Raw genomic sequence first — 18931 nt, forward strand, 5'->3', positions numbered from 1 at the left:
TTTTATCTTTCAAAATTCAATATTGGTAGCATTGATGGTGTCAATAGTGTTATCGGATTGTTCCTTGTGCTGTTGAATATGTAGTGTCTTCCTTTGTGTATGTTTTTGTTGTTAATTGTGTCTTCAGTGATGATTGATTGTTGTTTTTTTGGTGAGTTCACTGACATATCCCCCTTATCTTCTTCTCCCCCCCTATGTTTCACCCTCTTGTCTTTTACCTGTTTTACCTGTATTTACTCTCTCTGCTGTCCTTATTTCTTTTCCAACTTCCTCTGTCCTATTCATTTTATTGTCTCTCCTATTCCCTCATCTCCTCCTGCTTCCTCTTGTTTTCCTTTCTCACATCCTCTATTCATATTTCCTCATGTCCCTCCTGTTATTTTCACTTTATCTCTCCATTCACTTCCTCCTCTTCCCTTACCTATCTATTCTGTCCCACACCCTCCTTTCACTTCACCTCTCTCTTCCCCACATCCTCTCCCCTTTTTTGTCTTGTTTTCTCCTCCTCTTTTTCACCTTGTTTTCACCTTATCCTCCCCAGCCTCCCCCTCTCCCTGCTCCTTCTCTGTGCAGGGAAGCAAGACACTGCAGAGCAAATCCCTGCTGAATTCGTACTACTCAGGTACACACTTAAGCACACACAGACACACACATAAACACATAATCTTTGAAGATGCTTTAGACAGTGTTTCAATGGCTGTAGAGGTGATGGAGTTGCCTGCAACTGTAACAACTGGACAAATCATCTCTATTAATGACACTGTAGATACTGAGAAATTGTGTTTTTGTTCCAAATTGCCCGTTTAGGTTGATCAGAGGATTTTTGCATGGATATTACTACTGAAAGAGAACATATTATTGCTTTTACCAGTTCGCAGACTACAAATGTTGATCAGTTGTTGTGCAGATATTACTATTAGAAAATGTTAAAGGTTCTTTCCTCTTCTGACCAAACCTGCGTTATGTTATTTTTTGTTATTATTATTATTGCAATTTGTGTTTCTCAGCCGTCAATATTGCAAAAACAGACCAAAAATGTTTTTAAAGATAAAAATGAACATGTTAGTGACATTTATGTTTCCCTGTGTGTCATGGGGAATATGTGTACAGTGTCCAAAGAGCCTGTTCCAGCCACAACTTCTATAGGTGAGTAAAACAATTTTATCTCACGTTTTCTATATCCATATTTTTGTTTGTTTGTTCATATCTCTCTGTTTTCAGTTAAAAATTGGTTTGTTTAATAACTCTTACTTGTGTTTGTATGGGTGTATCTTTGTGTGTACAGTATGTGTTGATATGTGCGCATGCATGTGTGTGCATGACAAACTGGTGGTGCAAAAGTTAACAAAAGGCAGTTCTATATACATACAATGTCAGAGACGCACATGGAGGGCAATATACTTAGTGTGCAATCACAAATGTACACACACACATACAAAGTTTACTCATGGGCAAAATGAAATGTCAAAACCATTTTCCAGGACCTTCCTTCTCTCTGTCTATTTCTCTTCATTTGTCCTCTCTCCCCTTCTGTTGGCCAGATTGACCAGTTCTTTGCCAAGGAGATTGTCTCTGGCCCTTGCCAAATGTGACATGTATGTGTGTGTGGCTACTCTTTGCACAAAGTAGACCATTCCACACAGTCCCCGCCCCCCCCTCCCCCTCTCTCTCTCACTCACACACACACACAGAGGAATAAGTGCTGTAGTGACATTTGTCTGCCGGTCTCGTCTTACAGGAGTGTTTCTGTTTTATGTGATAATACTTATCAGCCAGATGCCTGCTCATCATCTTCCTGCCACACCTCTTCTCATTTGTCCTCCTCCTTTCTGCTCCTTTTTTCTTCCCATCCGTGTTCATCATGTCTACTGTCACATCATCCCATCTCCCTCTTTTCTCTCTACATGTCTTTTGAAATATACTCTCCTCAGTTTTAATTATTTATTGCATTTTGTTTGAATAATTTGCTCTTTTTATATCTTCTTTTCTTTGACATACATTATAAATGCAACTAGGCCTGAATAGCCAGTAGTCCATTCTGTGCCATTTGTTTTCTTAAGTTTCCTTAAGAGTGTATGTGATTTATCTTCTCCATTCCCCTCGGTAAATGCCCCTTTCTTTTACATTATTTTGTACGGTTCAATCCTCATTGCTTTTTCTCTTACTCTAACCCTAGCCCTCTTTCCTTATTTTCTATCTTTTTATTTGCTCATCAGATATTCTCTTATCCATTCTTCACTTCCACTTCATTTCCATACTTTACCATATTCTCCTCCTTTCAGTCTGTTTTTCATTCCAACCCTCTCCTCCTATCCTCTTCTCTCCACTCCTCTACTTTCTTTCCACGTTCTCTTTTCTTTACACACTGTTGTTAATCAGCTGCATCACTGTTATACCTGCTGATCCCATGTGTTAACTGCCCAGGAAACAGAGAGCCACAGACTGTGATAGGTACCCACTCTGCCTCTTTTATATGTTTCAGCCTCACATATTTGAGATAGTTTACTGTAATCTACAGAATGGGCTAAAAAGGTTTCTGTGCCATTTGCTGATGCATATCAAGGCATGATGAAGCAGAATGTAAAAGAACACTTGAGCGATTTATACAATGGCAGAAATCTGCTGTCATACATCTTCACAGAATGACGTTAGCGTTTTGTCAAACCATCTGTTCTCTTTACAATTAGATGGAAAGACAAGAGATGTTAATCAAAACTTCCATCATTAAGGTGAAGAGAAATCTGGTATTCACAGCAAATAAATGAAATATAGAAAATAGATTATATACCGTAAAACAAACAGACACAGAAATGAAAGTCTAACAAACAGAAGCATTAACCATTTTTTCATCCATTGTTCTACACCATCGTCCATCCATCCATGCATCCATCCATCTATCCACTGCTTCTACACACTCAAGACTCCCTCTCTTCATCCTTCAATCTTTCCACCCACATAGTCACCTCTCATTTCACAAGTCATCTCTCCATCCATCATCCCTCTATTAATCTGTTATCCTACTATACCTCCTCATTTCTATTAAACCCATTCAACTACCACTGCTACTCCTGACTTGTTCCTCCTTTTAGCCATCCTTTTGTCCATTCCCCCCATGGTCATCTGTCTATCAGTTCATCTCATCTATCTGTTCATCCATTCATCCATTAATCCTTCCATTACCCTTTTTTTTTATAATTTCTGTATATCTGTTAATCTGTCTATCCACTTCTCTATCCAGTTATCATTTTCAAGATTCATCTCTTCTTTTCTAATGTAATTGATTCAATTAACCCTCCCTTACTCCATCTATCTATCCATCTAGCTGTACACACATCACTCCCTCTCCAAATCCTGTCTCTTCCTTTTATCTTTACTACACTCTCCCATCTCTTATTTCATATGTCCCTGCAGCCCCCTTGTCATTCACTAATCCCTCTTTTACTCCATCCATCCACACACATGATAAAGCAGCAGTGCTGGGTGCTGTTTGCACATCATGCTGAGCATGGCAATTATTTTATTGATTGAATAAGTAAATTAGTGGATGGAGGACCTGCAAATTGACCACCAAGCATGTTGCCATCATCATCATCTTTAACATTATGACCACCTAAGGCCAAAGAAGGAGGGATAGAATAATGGAATACCAATGTATTGGGAGTGAAAACTGAAATGGAAAAGGAGAGATGGAGGAAAAATGAAATAGAGACAATTTGCCAGTATATGCCAGCATATTTATTTCAACAACGTGTTCATTTGTTTCTAGTTAAATTCAAGTAGTGTATTGTATTTTGTTTTTTTACAAACAACTCTTCTTGAATATATAATGACACAAGGATGATAGAACTGCATACTGAGATATTCAGATTGTAGTGGTCAGACAATTCTACTTTTAATTATATTCACAGTTGAATGTGAGCACATTTCATTAATTGTATTGCTTTAATTATTTTCTGTCCAGTAACTGTCTAATAAAAAACCCCACCACACTCGACTTTCTAAATAAAATGCCATTAAATTAAAATAATACACAAAACAACCTCTGTTTGGCCTCAGGAGTGAAAAATAAATGTGGGTCTGATCAATGTTCTAACAAAACATTTGCTCAGGTAAAAAAAAGGATAAATATATATAATATTTATCTATATCTATCTAGCTAGCTATGCATTCTGCAATGAGCAAGGTCCAATCTGACTGCAAGCATTGTGGTGCTTTTTTTCTTATTTAAAGGTATACTATGTATCTTTTCTGCAATGAAATTGCTAAAAACAATTAGACCGATGTTATATATTTAGTTGTGTACTTACAATATCCCAAATGTTTCCAACAATTTTCAAATCCAGAGAAATCTGTCATTTTAATCAAGTTTCATTTGGTCACTGGAGTTATATTCCCTTTGTGCATGCAAGGGTAGGAGGACACCTCATCAAACTAAGTCTTTTTATTATTGTTTTGATGTGAGACCCCTAACAGCAGTATATTACATACTGTGTTTGATTCACAAGAAGCAAAATTCTTGATTTCCTTTAAAATTAACCAGGTCATCACTAAACAGAAACAGAAACATTTTAGGTTGCTTGTGCCCTTAAGTGAAGACATATTTAACACACAATCGTTGCTGTTTTGATGAAAAAATGTATTTGTTTGTATAAGTGAAATGGTTTAACTTTTCAAAAACTCTTAAACAATTTGAATCAGTGAAGTCTATACATGATCCTGACTAAGTTTTGGGACGATTGGCCTACCTGTTCCCGGCGAGATGTTGAAAATAAGATTTATAGAGCAGAAGACTAGCTTCAGTCGACTTGAAATATTAAAACGATAAAATAATTTTGTCTCTAGGCTAAGTTTTTTGAGCAAAAATTGAAACTTGATTAGGACAGCACCACCTTGAGTTCAATGAGTGTCATTGTATGTGCCTGAGTAGTGGGTGCAATTTGCAAACTTCCTGCCAATATTGGTGTTTTTGCTGTACAAACACTTTTAGAAGAAAGAACAACAATGAGCACAAAGACAATGGCAGCAAAGCTTCACTTTTTGAAACTAGATGGTACCAGGACCCTGAATGGTGAGGATCGTTTTTTTAGAATAGCGAGAGAGTGAATAGAAGAGAGTGTGTGAGCAGAGAGACAGGTGCAGAGAGAAGAAAGTTATTAAGATGACAGTGAAAGAGACATACAGATTGAGGGATCAAAGGCAGGAAGAAGGAGCTTGGGTAAAGCCAGTATGCAATGCAGAGCGGGGTTTAGCTCTGTGTGTGTGAGTGTGTTTTCTTTTTGAACCAGCTGTATAGCTTTCTCCATAGCTCAGGTGTTTTCTCTGCTATGGAAATGTGATTTTATACGGACACACACACACAAACACTCAGACTCTCAGAATATTGCATATATAAGCACCCAATGAGAAACAAACACTTAGACATGGTGTAGCATACACAAGCATACAAGGAGACAAGGACACATCAGAAAGTTACAAATATGCATGAAGTACACACTCACACATATCTATATGCACATACACCCAGCACAGTGTTAACATTAATGCAACATAAATCCACTGGATCAGTAGAAAGCCACCGCAGCATAGCGAGCATTTCATGTGCAAACACGTTTTCCTCTAAAAATCAATTTCCCAGACACTGATGTATGTTAAAAGGTTACGAAACACTGTTCTCTGTCAGTTCACAAAGCAAGCGTCAGCCTTTTGTGCCCAGTCAAGGACAGCCCTTCGATGCTGTTAGCGTAGAAGTTATGTTTTTCCATGGATCAGGAGCTTTTTGTGGTTAATTAAGTACACAGAGACACATCCTTCCTCACATGCAATTAAAGAAACACAGACTCATGCACAGGCGCCCCAGTAACCTAGACTACACTCTCCTGTCTGCCTTTTCAAGGGCATCTAAAAGCCATGAAGATTAGGAAAATTAGGCCATAATGGATTAGGAAGCAACAGTTTTGGTTGAGACAATTTTTGCAGGTGACAAAGACTTCACAGAATCATCTTGTTTGTTGTTATTTACTGCTAAAGCATTCTGATGTTTGCATGGATGTTGCAATGGAGATTTGCAGAGGTAAAGTAGAAAGGCATTATTTATTTGTTTAGCTTTAGTGCTTAACCACGCTAAAACAATTAGGTAAAAGGTTTCTTTCCCTTATTCACGTTCTGTCTATCTCGGCTGTCCTCTCTCTTGATATGTTGCTGTTACATGCATTCAACAATGAAGGCAGACTTTCGACTTCACGAAAGTAAAAAAAATATGTTACATGTGGATTGTTTCATCTATCGTTTTAGTATTGTTTTATCAAGGTTTTTTCAGAGCAAGCTAGCACACGGATTATAAGAACGCTTTTATAGGCTAACGTTAACATTACGTGTTATCAGAATCAGAAGGAGCTTTATTGCTAAGCAGTGTTTTACACATACGAGGAATTTGCTGTGGTGATAAGGTGCTACACATAGACAAACATACAGTCGACATAAATAAATGTAAAAATATATAAATATGGAATAGAAGAACAACGTTGCAGATATATACATGTGCATTATTCTTATAGAACTTCATATTATTCATTGCACTGAATTGAGAATGTCTAAATAAAACAAGCAGTTTCAGATTCCCTTGTAAAGCAAACATTTATTGCGCGATAGTCGATGACGATGTTATAATCACTTAGTCATCCATGTTACTGTTTGGAAGCTGGATCTAGACAGGCTGTCACATTTTAGTAGTAAGTAAGCCGCTCCTACAAATATCTACGCCATCAATACTGTAAAATCAAGATCACTGCATGAAATCAATGAAATGTACATTAAACTGAATGCAGCATTTTAGACAATATTTTGTCCTTAGAGTCCATGTTTCCATTGCATGGATAGCCTTTGTATATTACTGGAAATTGTTCTGAGTCCCCCTCCTTAAAGGGTAAATTATTAATATAACAATTTAATAATGCAGTGCATTTAGTACTTTTCATGCACAGAAAGCAATAACAGTAGCCTACTGGTCGTACCAGGCTGGACATGCAGTCTGCCAGAATATGTATCCCCCACCATAGTTCACAGATGATGGCCTACTATCAAGTATTTTATTTTGTGTATACTTCATGACTAATAACATGGGTGAATATGGAGAAGTTTGTTGTTTCCCAGCAAATGTTATAGTGGGATCCCAATACAAACTGGGATCCAGAGAATGTGTAGTACACTAGAGCTTATACTGTTCATTAACCCTTAGAAAAGAAGTGTTCAAAGAATGTCCTTTAACTTGATCTAAAGTTTTTAAGTTAGTTTTTCTTGAAAAATGTAATTTAATAAAACTATAGCTAAGTTACTGAAAAGATCCTGTTACTGAAACAAATAACTGTAAGTTACTGAAACATACTAAAATGTTACATTATATACTAAACAAGACATTTTGAAAGCTTGAACATTGCCTTTGTCTCTTTTGTCTCGGATTGATTGTGTCCTTGTGACAAAACAATTGGCCTCAATAAAATTGGTCTAGAACCGCCACTGCCCATAACCGCTCCTAATGAGAAGTTCGCACCTTGCATGGCAGCCTCTGCCATCAGTGTGTGAATGTGTGTGTCAATGGGTGAATGTGTTGAGTGGTCGGTAGATTGGAATGGAGTCCATTTATCATAAATGCAGTCCATTTTGCGAGCAATAATTATTTTGGTGGGCAGGAACTTTAGCCCAGGAACTACATTACATGTTTTTACTCCAGTTAAAACAGGTAGGGTTCCTTGAAAAGTTCAACCAAGAGTCAAAGCTGTGCTTTAATAATCTATACACAGGTTATTACATAGAATATTCAGAGAAGACAGAAACAATCAATTTTCCTGTGCAAATTAGAATCAAATTGTTCCTTTCAGGGATATTTGGAACAGGGGACTATTCATGAAATTATGGATATGGAAAAATAACCATTTAGCAGCATATATAATAAAAAGAGAATTCTTTAACTTAAGTAGAAGATTCAGTTACTGCCAGCTGACCTCAGTGATATGATGTTTTACTATGGCAATTATTAAATGTGTTTTTCTGTGGATATTTTGAAGATGGACTCGACATGAAACACTTTGGCAACAACTATGCTGCTGCACAGTGGAAGTGGAAGATGGTCCAGCATCACCTCTTGTGTGGAGAGCTCATAATTTCTATCCACTGCCCTGCTTGTATTAGAAGTAGTTTTTCCACATCATAACTGAAGGGCAATAATTTTGCCCAGCCTAGTTCTGTAAAGCATTAGGCTGCATGTAAGATGATTATGGCTAATGGTAGTCATTTTGTTTGGCCATAATGTGGCAGTGCTGGGTAATTGAAGGTAAGAGCGGGGTTGAGAGATAGTAATTTTTAACCTTTATGTGCTCAGGGAAGATTGAGCCTCTGTGCTCTTTTCCAGCCATGTCTTGACTGCCTGCTTACATAACTTATATTCACATCTAGAGCTCTCTCAGTCATACTTTCCTTTCACAATTCTTTCTCAACCTGTATGCTTCTTGGGCTGTCAGTCTGTGACAATCTATCTCATCCTCTTGGGTGGACTCTTTTTCATCATCATTTTATATAGTTACATATCGATTTATTAAACCAGAGGTTTCAAAGGTAGAGTGCAGCCTGCGTTTATACAGTCCAAATGAACAGTTAAAATTGTCAAGAATAAAAAAACAACATTGAACAAAGTTTATTCCTGTTGTGGTCCTCTTTGGAAACCTTGGACCACAAGGTTAGGGCTGATTTGATTTCCGGCTTGGCAGATACTGACTTATTGAGCAAATCTGGTCATGATGATGACACGACCAATCCACATTAAATACAATTTCTTTGTTAATATTATTGCAAAACTTTAGTTTTTACATTGTTCCTGTGTATTAGTTTACATCCATCCAGTCAGCAGGCCGTCAAATCCAATTTTTCATGACAAAGCAATCTCTGGCCTCAGGGTGAAATAAATATTCTAAATTCGAGAAAATGACAAAACTGGTATTGGATCAGATTCGTTGACATCAGTATCAGGAGGTGAAAAGTTGCATCAGTGCATCCAAACACAAGATGACATTTTCAGGTCAGTTAAGACAGGCAAAAACTGGCAATTTAAGAACAACTTTAATTTGAAAATCATCTCATACCTGGATGATGCTGCTGCAACATCCTGTGTGAATGAAAAATGGATATTACACATTAAAGAAGCAGTTTGCATTTTTGTGATGCTATCATGCTCAAGCTAGCTACCCAGTTCTTCTTCTCCTTATTCGAAACAAGCCAGGGCTGTTTCTGAAATCACTCGCTGTAACTATAATAGGGATTGACTATATTTGCCTTATGCCATTTGTTATTAAAATCCCCACAATGGAACTAAATAAGTATTGTCCATTGCAAAATTGATGTCCATAATTGTTTGTTGCATGTAAACTTCTTTCTGCTAACAATTCCACAATGCAATTTGTCCCATTTTGTCCCAACTCTAGAGTCAGTGATTACGCAAAATGACTATATTCATAAGAGTCCAAGATCTCACTTACTGTAGAGTACTAAGTGGTGAACGAATGATTTATGCAGTTAATCCTCCTTTCTTAGTAGAGAGACATATGGGAGGTTTGTATCAATCCACCAGTCTCTTTCTCTTCTGGTCCTAACTAAGATGAGACAACATATTTGTTAAATAAGAATTTTCCTGTAAAGCAGATTTGTCTGTCTGCTGTGCAGCTTCTAGGTGACTTCACAGATCACTTTGTTGGAAAGTTACACACAAACTCCCACCTACACACACTTGCATATCTCTGTTCGACCCCAGAGCCGGTAAATTCCAAAGGAGGTGGCTTTGTACACACACACAGCTGTAGCGATTAAACATGCACGCTGACAGCCCTGCACATATATACACACTCTGGGCTGGACTTTGTGAGTCAGTTTTTTCGTTCATGTCAGGCTAAGGGAGGTGAAATGAGGTAAACTGCTGGGATACTGTCTAGACCAGTTGATCTCTGTGACCTTCAGTCCAGATATATATATTCTGCTGCCTCTCTGTCTCTTCCTCCACTTATCTTTTGCTGGCTTGCCTTTTGCCTCTGCCATCTTTTGTGTCTTGGTTTTGTCTTCCATGTCATCTGTCCTCTCAATTTAAATTATTAAATTATGAAATACAAATTCAGTACACTGCTAAGTAATTAACTTAACTTAGCAGTTAAAACACACACATATTGAGTAAAAAGTATGTAAATTCCTCAAAATGACTTTTGTTAACAGTACTGTGTGTGTTATCTTTTATGAAAAGCTTGATACCATCAAGTGTATCTTGATGTTTTTGTGTTCTGCACTATGTGCACAAAATGAGGGAAGTACAAGATCAATTTAAGCAAAAGTGAAATAATGAAGATCACTTTGGACAAACATGAGTACCATTTTGTGCCCTTCAGACCTTCAATTATAAAATATATCTTTTGTTTGCCTGCAGCCCCTGATGGGCTCAAGGATCTTTTTATTTATTTTTTTATTTTCTACTCTAACATCTACCGATTTCTGTCTACATTTCCTTCATTCTTTTGCTCTTGGACAGCAGTTCAGCTGAACATATTTTCCATCTTTTATGCTAGCAATTCACTGTTCCACTACAGGTTGTAATGTGTTTCAAATATCAGAGCGATTTTTCATCCATGCCGAAGAGAATTCCACCAGTCTGGCTCTGCGGCAATAAAATGAAGTTGAACTTGACCTTGTGCATGAAAGAAGAAGAGAGAGTGAGAGATGAACTTACCAGCCACAGCTTTTCCACCCTTTTTATAAAAACGCTTGCTGCTAAGATTTTCCGTCTCTGAGCAGCATGAGTATATCCAGCTCTTAACCTTTAATTTAGAAAGGTTTGCAAAGAATGTTACATGCATTTTAAGACTCTGTGTAAATATACACAGACATGGCTGGTACAACCGATATTTCCTTCATGTTAGATGTACACTTGTTGGAGTTGCAAAGTCCAGTGGCAGAAGTGAAGTATCTGTTTCAATCTAATGTAAGTTTGTCTTCATTATAGGTGACCGGTGTATTGTAGATACATTTGACATTAAATATGGTTATTAGTAAGTGTAAAGTCAAACCAGAGGTGTACAGTGTGTGGTTTATACAGGAAGTAACGTTAAATTTGGCAAATGTTAACGCTAATGTTAATGCTAACCTAATATTCATTGGCAATGCATTTTGTTTTGCCTTCAAAGCATCACATTGATTTAATACATACTGTACCTTTCAACTTCTTAACTAAAAGTTCTATGAACTGTCTGAACCCCCCTAAACTTCTTTTACTGGGGGACACTGAAAAATAAGAAAATAAAAATTTAAATACTCTTTTACATTGGAGATGTATCTCTATTAAACTATTTATAGTAATGATATATTGAAAAATCTCCGTCAGCTGAAGGCTCTAATCAAAAGTTCCAATGGGCTACAATCACATTAAATGTCTATTCAACAACACTAGTGGAACATCACGCCACCGAGTTGTGATGTCCAAGCCAACAATGTATAGCCTCACTACAATTAACCAGAAAAGAGACAAAGCTCAGACAATTTAACACAAATGACCAATAATAACTAAAAAGAGCTATTGAAACTGTCAACTGCAGAATAAAGCATCACCAAAGTAGACAACACAGATGTATAACAATGTACACAGCGGTTGCAGTCACTAACAGGTGTATCAAAGAGAAGAGAGAGAACTGCAGTGCAATGCTTATTGCACACAGTTCTATGTTGCTAGGCAAAGCAGTGGTTGTACTTACCTGGCTGAGTGTCATTTTGTGAGTTTTGCGCAAGTCCTCAACTATCTGCCCAAAATGATCATTAATAGCAGAAAGGCCTCACATACCTCGCTAAAGGTATAAGGTCCTCAGCAATGTAACACATGTAGAAATCACCACCGGAGGATCCACCATGAGCATTTGATTTGAGTCACTTAGCATGCTCAGTGAGTGGTGCATTAAATCTGTTATTAATTAAGCTAGATGCAAACCTTTTTATATATTTATATTCATACAGCAATGCCAAAAAAATACTGACACTGATGTTATCCTTAACTTTAGTGCATTATTGTGCACTGTTCTAGCTACTGTTTACAAACTGCTATATGAAAGTGGTATACAAATGCAGTCCATTTACCATTTACCTTGTATGTAGATTATAATTTAATGGTGTTTAGCATAATTTCAATTTCAGTTTCAATTATTGTTTGACTATTGCAAATCTAATTACTATGAGAGAGAGAGAGAGAGAGAGTTTGCTGATACATACTGTAATGAATCTGAACAGGGTATATAGCTTTTGTCTTCCTCTGTATAAGGACAGTTGCTACTGTAATGAAGTAATTTCTTCAGTATAATTGGATTTTACAGTAATTGCCTTTTGGGGTATCAGAAAGTTCATAAATTATATTGAATTATACAATAACTACAGATAATACTCACTTCTAATTGGCTGGCAGCTGTCCAAAATCATATCAATTATATCTTGAACATATTTCTGATGAACAGCTTAAACATGTTATTTTTCTATACCACAACATCTTATCCTGTATTGTTTACATAGCACAATATACAATTAGAATTTCAGGGTTGTTCAAACCTCAAAACAACTGAATTATATTTGCCTTTATCATGCAAAGGTTCACCGCGAGTGAAGGCTGCATAGCTTCATAAGAATATTTTACCTCTTAACTTTGGAGGATTGTTGTAAAAAGATATAGAAATTTAGAAATATAATATATAAATGCAGGTACACAGACAGGCACACTGGTGGTGTCAAAGGAGTTAAGTTAAAACAGTGATACTCTGAGTCGAAGTCATTCATAACTGAGTCTTAATAAAGTCACAGGGGGAGGAGGAAACTTTATATAGCACTCTGCCAAGCATGAAGGACTGCATTAACATACACACTCACTGACAGGGTAAACGGCCTTCATACACACGCACACACAAAACACTCACTTCTCTCTCTCTCTCTCTCTCTCTCTCTCTCTCTCTCAATCAATGGCTCTCTCTTGTCAAACACACACTAGCCACACTCACGTCATATATCTCTATATATGCTCTCCAAATATCTCTATGTCTCACACACACACACACACACTCAGACGCACACATACACACCCTTGTGACAGTGAGGTCAATCAATCTCCCCATTAGCATTGAGATGTCTTCATCATAGTCAGTGTTGTGGAGCTGCCGCTATGACTCCATTTCATGCCTGGCTTAATGCATATTTGACCTTGGTGTGACTTAATACACACACACACACACACAAAACCCCACATGCTAAAAGGTTGGCAATGTCAATGCACACCTTTACATTAGTGCAAGATCGCACACATACACACCTAGACATACACATGCATAAATGTATATATTAATTTGAACAGCATTCAAACACACACTAAACACACACCTGTGACCTTGGAGGCAGCTGCCAGGGGTTTTCCAGAGTCTCTGAAACAAAGGAAGTGTTTGCGTGCGTGCGTGTGTATGTGTGTGCATATCTTTGAGTATATGTGTCTGTGATGGTTGTATGTGCAAACCCTGTGGTCTGTGGTTTGTGCCTTAGTGTAAGTCTGTGTTTTCTTGTTCATTAATACAGTATGTTTTCTCTACACGTGTACTGTTTGGTGGTAGTGATGCTGTCAGTGGCCCACTGCCAGTAACTAACTCGACTAAACTAAGATATGGTACAAACAAATTAAGAGGGATGAGAAGAAAAAAAGGGGAGAAAAAAGAAAAGAGGGCAAGAAAGGCAAGCAAAGGCACAGTGTCTCCTGCTGGTATACATAGAAAATGTCAGTGAGTTTGAAAATTGCTTCTGGGAGGTTAGGAAACAACAGGCAAGTTTACAACTAAGTAGTTTTCACCTGACTGTGTCCTCTTTTGGAAAAACAAGATTAGCCAAACAAACCACAAGTCATGGAATCAATATAACTTTGACTAACAAAGTACATCATGTTGCATCAGGCAACCCAGTCTACTAAATATTACATTCATATATTTAATATGTTTCCCTGCAAGATTGGCTCCTGGAAACAAAACATTAATGTCTCTTGATTAAAGTTAGGCAAAGATGTGCATGGTCTAAATATTGATAAAGTCAGTGACTTGGAGCACTGAACAGACATGTAGACTTTTTTAATATTTACAAAAATCCTTTTCTTTACCCAGCTCACAAAATGTGAACAATTGTCTCTGGCGTTAATGTCCAACACTTTTTACATCCAATCATCCACAATGACCCCTCCTTATGACTTCTGTAAAGTGTGGAAGGATGGATGTCACACTTCCTGAATCTGGGCTGCAATTATGTTTCTTCTGAAACTTTTTTAACAAAGCAAATTAGTAGAAAGAGATGGGGTTGCATCTGGAGTTCTAAGGAGGATGTAGAAAAGGAGGATGAGAAAAGTTGAAGTGCTAGAGTAAATTCTCAACTGAACTATTTTGGAGAGAGAGTGTAAAAGAGAAATGTAAAGTAACACCCAGTTCTGTTTCAATGAGCTGATAGTTTGTGTTTGTCCTGTCTCACCTCTATGTTTCTCCTAAACTCTTTACGCCTGTCTTTCCTCCACTTTTCCCCTTCATCTATCTCCTGTCCCATCTCTCTTCTGAACTCTCCACCTTTCTATCTGCTATCTTTTCTTTTATTGCCTCATCTTTTTTTGCCACATCGCTCTCCTTCTTTTTCCCCTTTCTCCTATTTCTTCTTTTTGCCTCCCATTTGTTCTTCTCTGCCCGCTCTCATGTCTTTCCTTCTTTCTTCTTTCATCTCAGTTCTTCTCATTCTGTCTTTTATTCTTTTATGACAGATAATACAACAGCACTTGTCAGATATTTGAATGACTGAATCAAATCCTTAGATCTACTTGGATGTTTTTCATTCCTTTCTCTTGAGCACACACACAGAACACAATTACTCAAACGCACATACACACACGCCCAAGTAGGAAGTGACCCATGTGGCCGGCTCATTCTTCATTCGTTTAGGGAAGCCAGTGTTTAGATTGGCTCATGGAGAAGCCACTTTAGGCCACTAATGAATCCACCGCCATCATTAACATGCAAATAGCTCTATTAAGAAATCATAGAGTCATGCAGATTTATATAACAACCCTTTTTCCTTCTAAAATTCTTCCACTTCAGTGAGTCTACTGGTCTGGCTGGTTGTCAGAAGCCATAACACCACATCAATAGGCAAAATTCTAATACTATAAAACCAACTATTGGAAACTCATTTATTAACGTTTCTCCTCATTCATTTAATGTCATCTTCTCAATTCTTTTCTTTTCTCCCTTTTTCTTGTCTTGTCCCATGTCCTCTTTCTCTCAGTCTGTGTGTTTCTGTCCTCCTGTTTTTACATTTGCCCAAAGAGAATTTCAGTTTCACTTGCTTGGCTGAGATACAAAAGGTGATCTAACAATAAAGAGAAAATAAGTGATGGACAAAAAAAATAAACGCATTTCTCTTATGCAGAGTGGATTTATGTATTGCTGCCACCCACATTTAAAGCTGCCTCCACAAAACTTTAAAACTATCCTTTTTACTTTGGTCCTCTGGCGCAGCTCTTGACATGCAACATTCCTTCATCAGCCCCTTTGTCCCCCGAAACCTCCATGTATCTCTCCATCTGTTCCGACTAATAGGACCCATACACCCATCCAGTCAATCTGTCTATTTCATTATAGGAGGAGAGATATTATAATTAACTGTCCTAATCCGCATGCCCACCAATCAGGGCTCAGGGTTCTAAGTGACTCATTTTACCCAGCACTTGTCATCAGCAGCAAATCCTCTCTCACTTAGACTGTCTCCATATAGTGCACATGTAGAGAGTGTGTGTGGGGGTGAGTGGGAGGTTGTCACAGAGGGGAGGTCTGTTGTCATGGTAACATATTCTACCCCCCTCTCTCTCTCCATTAACAGACAGTAGCCAGCCGTCACTCGCCCAACCCTCTCTGACCCTGCAGAGTTTTCCCTATGGAGGCTGTGAGTCTGTGGAGCTCTCCTACCAGAGTGGTATGTGCACAGAACGTAAGTTAGTTGGTGAGTTAGTCAGTCAGTCAGTTAGTTGGTAAATTAGCTAACTAGCCATTTAGACTGTCAGTCAGGAAGATAATTAGTTGGTCAGTAATTATTTGTTCAGTCAGTTAGTCTGTAAATCTGTAAGTTACTTATGGCTATTTGAGCCTCACACTAAATACCTCTAAACGTGGAATAGAAGTTCTTTTTGTTCATCCACAGTTGACAGCAGTTTACCTTGTCACAATTGTTAAGTAGGACAGGAGAAAGTATTAAGAGTGTGGCTCTTGCTGAGCAGCTGAGTTTCTGATATGCACTCAAGCTGTTTTCATGACATTAATTAAAATGAAAGTAGCCTGGAGAGACATATCTGTTGCACCTGTGTGATCAAGTGAGTATTTTAGGCTGCATAGTTCAAAATCTCATTCAGTTTGTTTCTGACTGCCTGTATTGTAGCAACATCAGGGCTCACAGCGCAGCTTCATTATGCTAAAGGTTTTGGTTTCAGAGCTTTAAGCAGTTTACTAGAAAACACACTACTTTGTTAATAAGTCAGGTCACTAGATGGTTATTTAAGAAAATAGGCATTTAATAAGAATGTCAGCATTTGCTAAATAGAAGTATATGAGTGAAACATGTAAAGTAGTTAATAAGTTACCTGCCAGATACAGATATAATCTGACAGTACAAAGTCAGAACGCTAGTGTGGAGATAAGACAAATTAGTTGTGTTGAGAAAAAGTCTATATTTTGCATAGTCAGTTACTTATTTGACTATTTCAAATGTTTTGTATTGTCAGATGCTTAGAACAAGTCATACTTATTCACTTATTGCAAATTACTTGGTTACATAGAAGCAAAGATATTAAATTTGTCATGTATACAGTGAATTGGCTGGTCAGTTCATTAGTTCTAAAGATAAAGGCTCTTAATTTTCTACTTTAGTTAGCTGCTTTAATGGCTGAGCACGAGTTGGTTATTTAGCTAAGAAGAGAATTCTCTACAAGACTTACTGTATTAGAACTGCAATTGGGTATGATATTTTTTAAGATCCTTCCATCCGTCAACCCACTCCCCCCCCCCACATACTCACAGGAGGTTTACATATTCACATCCTTCTGCCTCTTTCTCTGTAAAACGTTTCTGTTCCTGCAGGTCAATTCCAGGCAGGCCAGTTTCAGCCGGCCATTCGAGTTGCCGACCTCCTTCAACACATCACGCAGATGAAATGTGGACAGGGCTATGGTTTCAAGGAGGAATATGAGGTATGCACACACACTCACAAATAGGCTTATAATGAGAACAACAGTAAAATAGACATCAATCTTTACATTGACAACATTACAAGCAGCTATTAATAAAAAGGTCAAAGGTCTGCAGCTACAGCACCCAGATAATAGGTATAATAAAATTTTTGTGTGACCCAGAATGTATAAATATAGCTGCTGGTAAAAGAATGAGTCAGAGAGAGAAGAATTTTCTTTTATAATGAGCACATGGCTATTGCAAAGCCCTAAGCTACACTGGCACCATGTATGGGGTGTATCCTTGCCTCTTGTTTAGTGCAATATGGGATATGCTTGAGCTGCCCCCATGACCCTGTATAGAAGTTCACACATATGCTGCAAAGCAAAAAAAAAAAAAAAGACAAACAAGATGCCGTTTCGAATGAACAATACAAACGATCATTATAGTAAACAAGGTGAAACGGCCTCAACTGCTTCGAGATGGTGTGCTCTTTAGCACTGAGCTAGCGTGTGAGGAATGATTAAGATATTTTTTATAGAGTGATGTGTGAGTGGGCACCGGTTGTCAGTTTTCAGTTTAAGATTCAATAATTATATCAAAATAAAATAAATAAATTATGTTTTTATTAGCTTGGGAATTAGATGCCTTTATTTTTGTATCCATATTTCCTCTCTTTTCTTGTTGTGTAGCGTGTGTGTGTGTATACTGCATGTACAGTATGTATGTGTATGGGAATGATTTGGTTTAATGAGGGAGTATGACTCTTTAATTATTAACTCTTTACCTCATCAATATTGATGATCAGTAAAACAAACTCTCTGTCGCTTACTTTATTTTCTCCCCAGTTTCTCTTTTCTCTTTCCTTGTTGCTTTTTTTCTTGGCTTATATATTGTTTATTATTTTTCTAATATCACCACCGATTTTGTACTTACTTTTTGTCAGTGTATCTTATCTCCCATTTTTTTGCAAATTTCTCTTGTCCTCTCCCTTATTGTCTTCCCCTAAATATGAGTTTCCATCAGCTTTTTTGCTCTGCTTAAATCTTTCTTTCTTCCTTCCTCTACTTATTTTAGTATGTCTACATTGTGTTTCACTCAATTTGTATTTCTCACTCTCTTCTTCATTTCATGTTTCTTTTTTCTCCCCTATTTCTAATAGTCCTTATTACTCCCTTCTCTCTCTTTATACATAAGCCCTTGATTTTTTTTACTTTGTCTTTCTGTCTCTGCCTTGGCTGTTTAGAGCACAATTTATCACAAACAGACATGTTTACAATCATTCTTTGTCATGGGTGCTCTACCATGAGATCATTTTCCTTCCAAATCCTCATTCTCTCCCTTTCATTCATTTATTCCTGTACCAAACCCTTCTTCCTCCCTCTCTTCATTTTATTCTACCTTCATTGTCTCTCCTGCTAAAAATGAATCTTTGAAAAGACACAAGGAAAAGTATGCTACTCTCCTTCTCCATTCCACTCTCAAAAGAATGAATATTTTCTATTACCAACTCTGCATGGGTGTTGAAAATTGTCCCTCCGTGATGCTGTACGTTATATTTTCATTTGCTTCCTGTCATTTTGGTTTATACCCACTGATACGTTTCAGGGGAGAGCAAATGTGATTTATTCTCTAGGGTGTGTGTG

The 18931-nt window shown here is 37.5% G+C and overlaps 1 protein-coding gene across 2 annotated transcripts in view; it reads left to right on the plus strand.

The window, feature by feature from the left end:
- Positions 1-18931, plus strand: part of ptprt (protein tyrosine phosphatase receptor type T) — a 328330-nt gene that overhangs the window by 252145 nt on the left and 57254 nt on the right. For both annotated transcript variants that reach the window (XM_038696881.1, XM_038696882.1), the window contains 4 exons: positions 542-622; positions 1111-1146; positions 15946-16038; positions 17196-17305. In XM_038696881.1, coding sequence (XP_038552809.1) covers positions 542-622; positions 1111-1146; positions 15946-16038; positions 17196-17305 — 320 coding nt within the window. The remainder of the gene's footprint in view (positions 1-541; positions 623-1110; positions 1147-15945; positions 16039-17195; positions 17306-18931) is intronic.

This window comes from Micropterus salmoides, unplaced genomic scaffold (genome assembly GCF_014851395.1).
Source record: "Micropterus salmoides isolate LMB-PRFRI ecotype aquatic unplaced genomic scaffold, ASM1485139v1 Ms_hic_scaffold_4, whole genome shotgun sequence".
In the NCBI taxonomy this organism is placed as follows: Eukaryota; Metazoa; Chordata; class Actinopteri; order Centrarchiformes; family Centrarchidae; genus Micropterus; species Micropterus salmoides.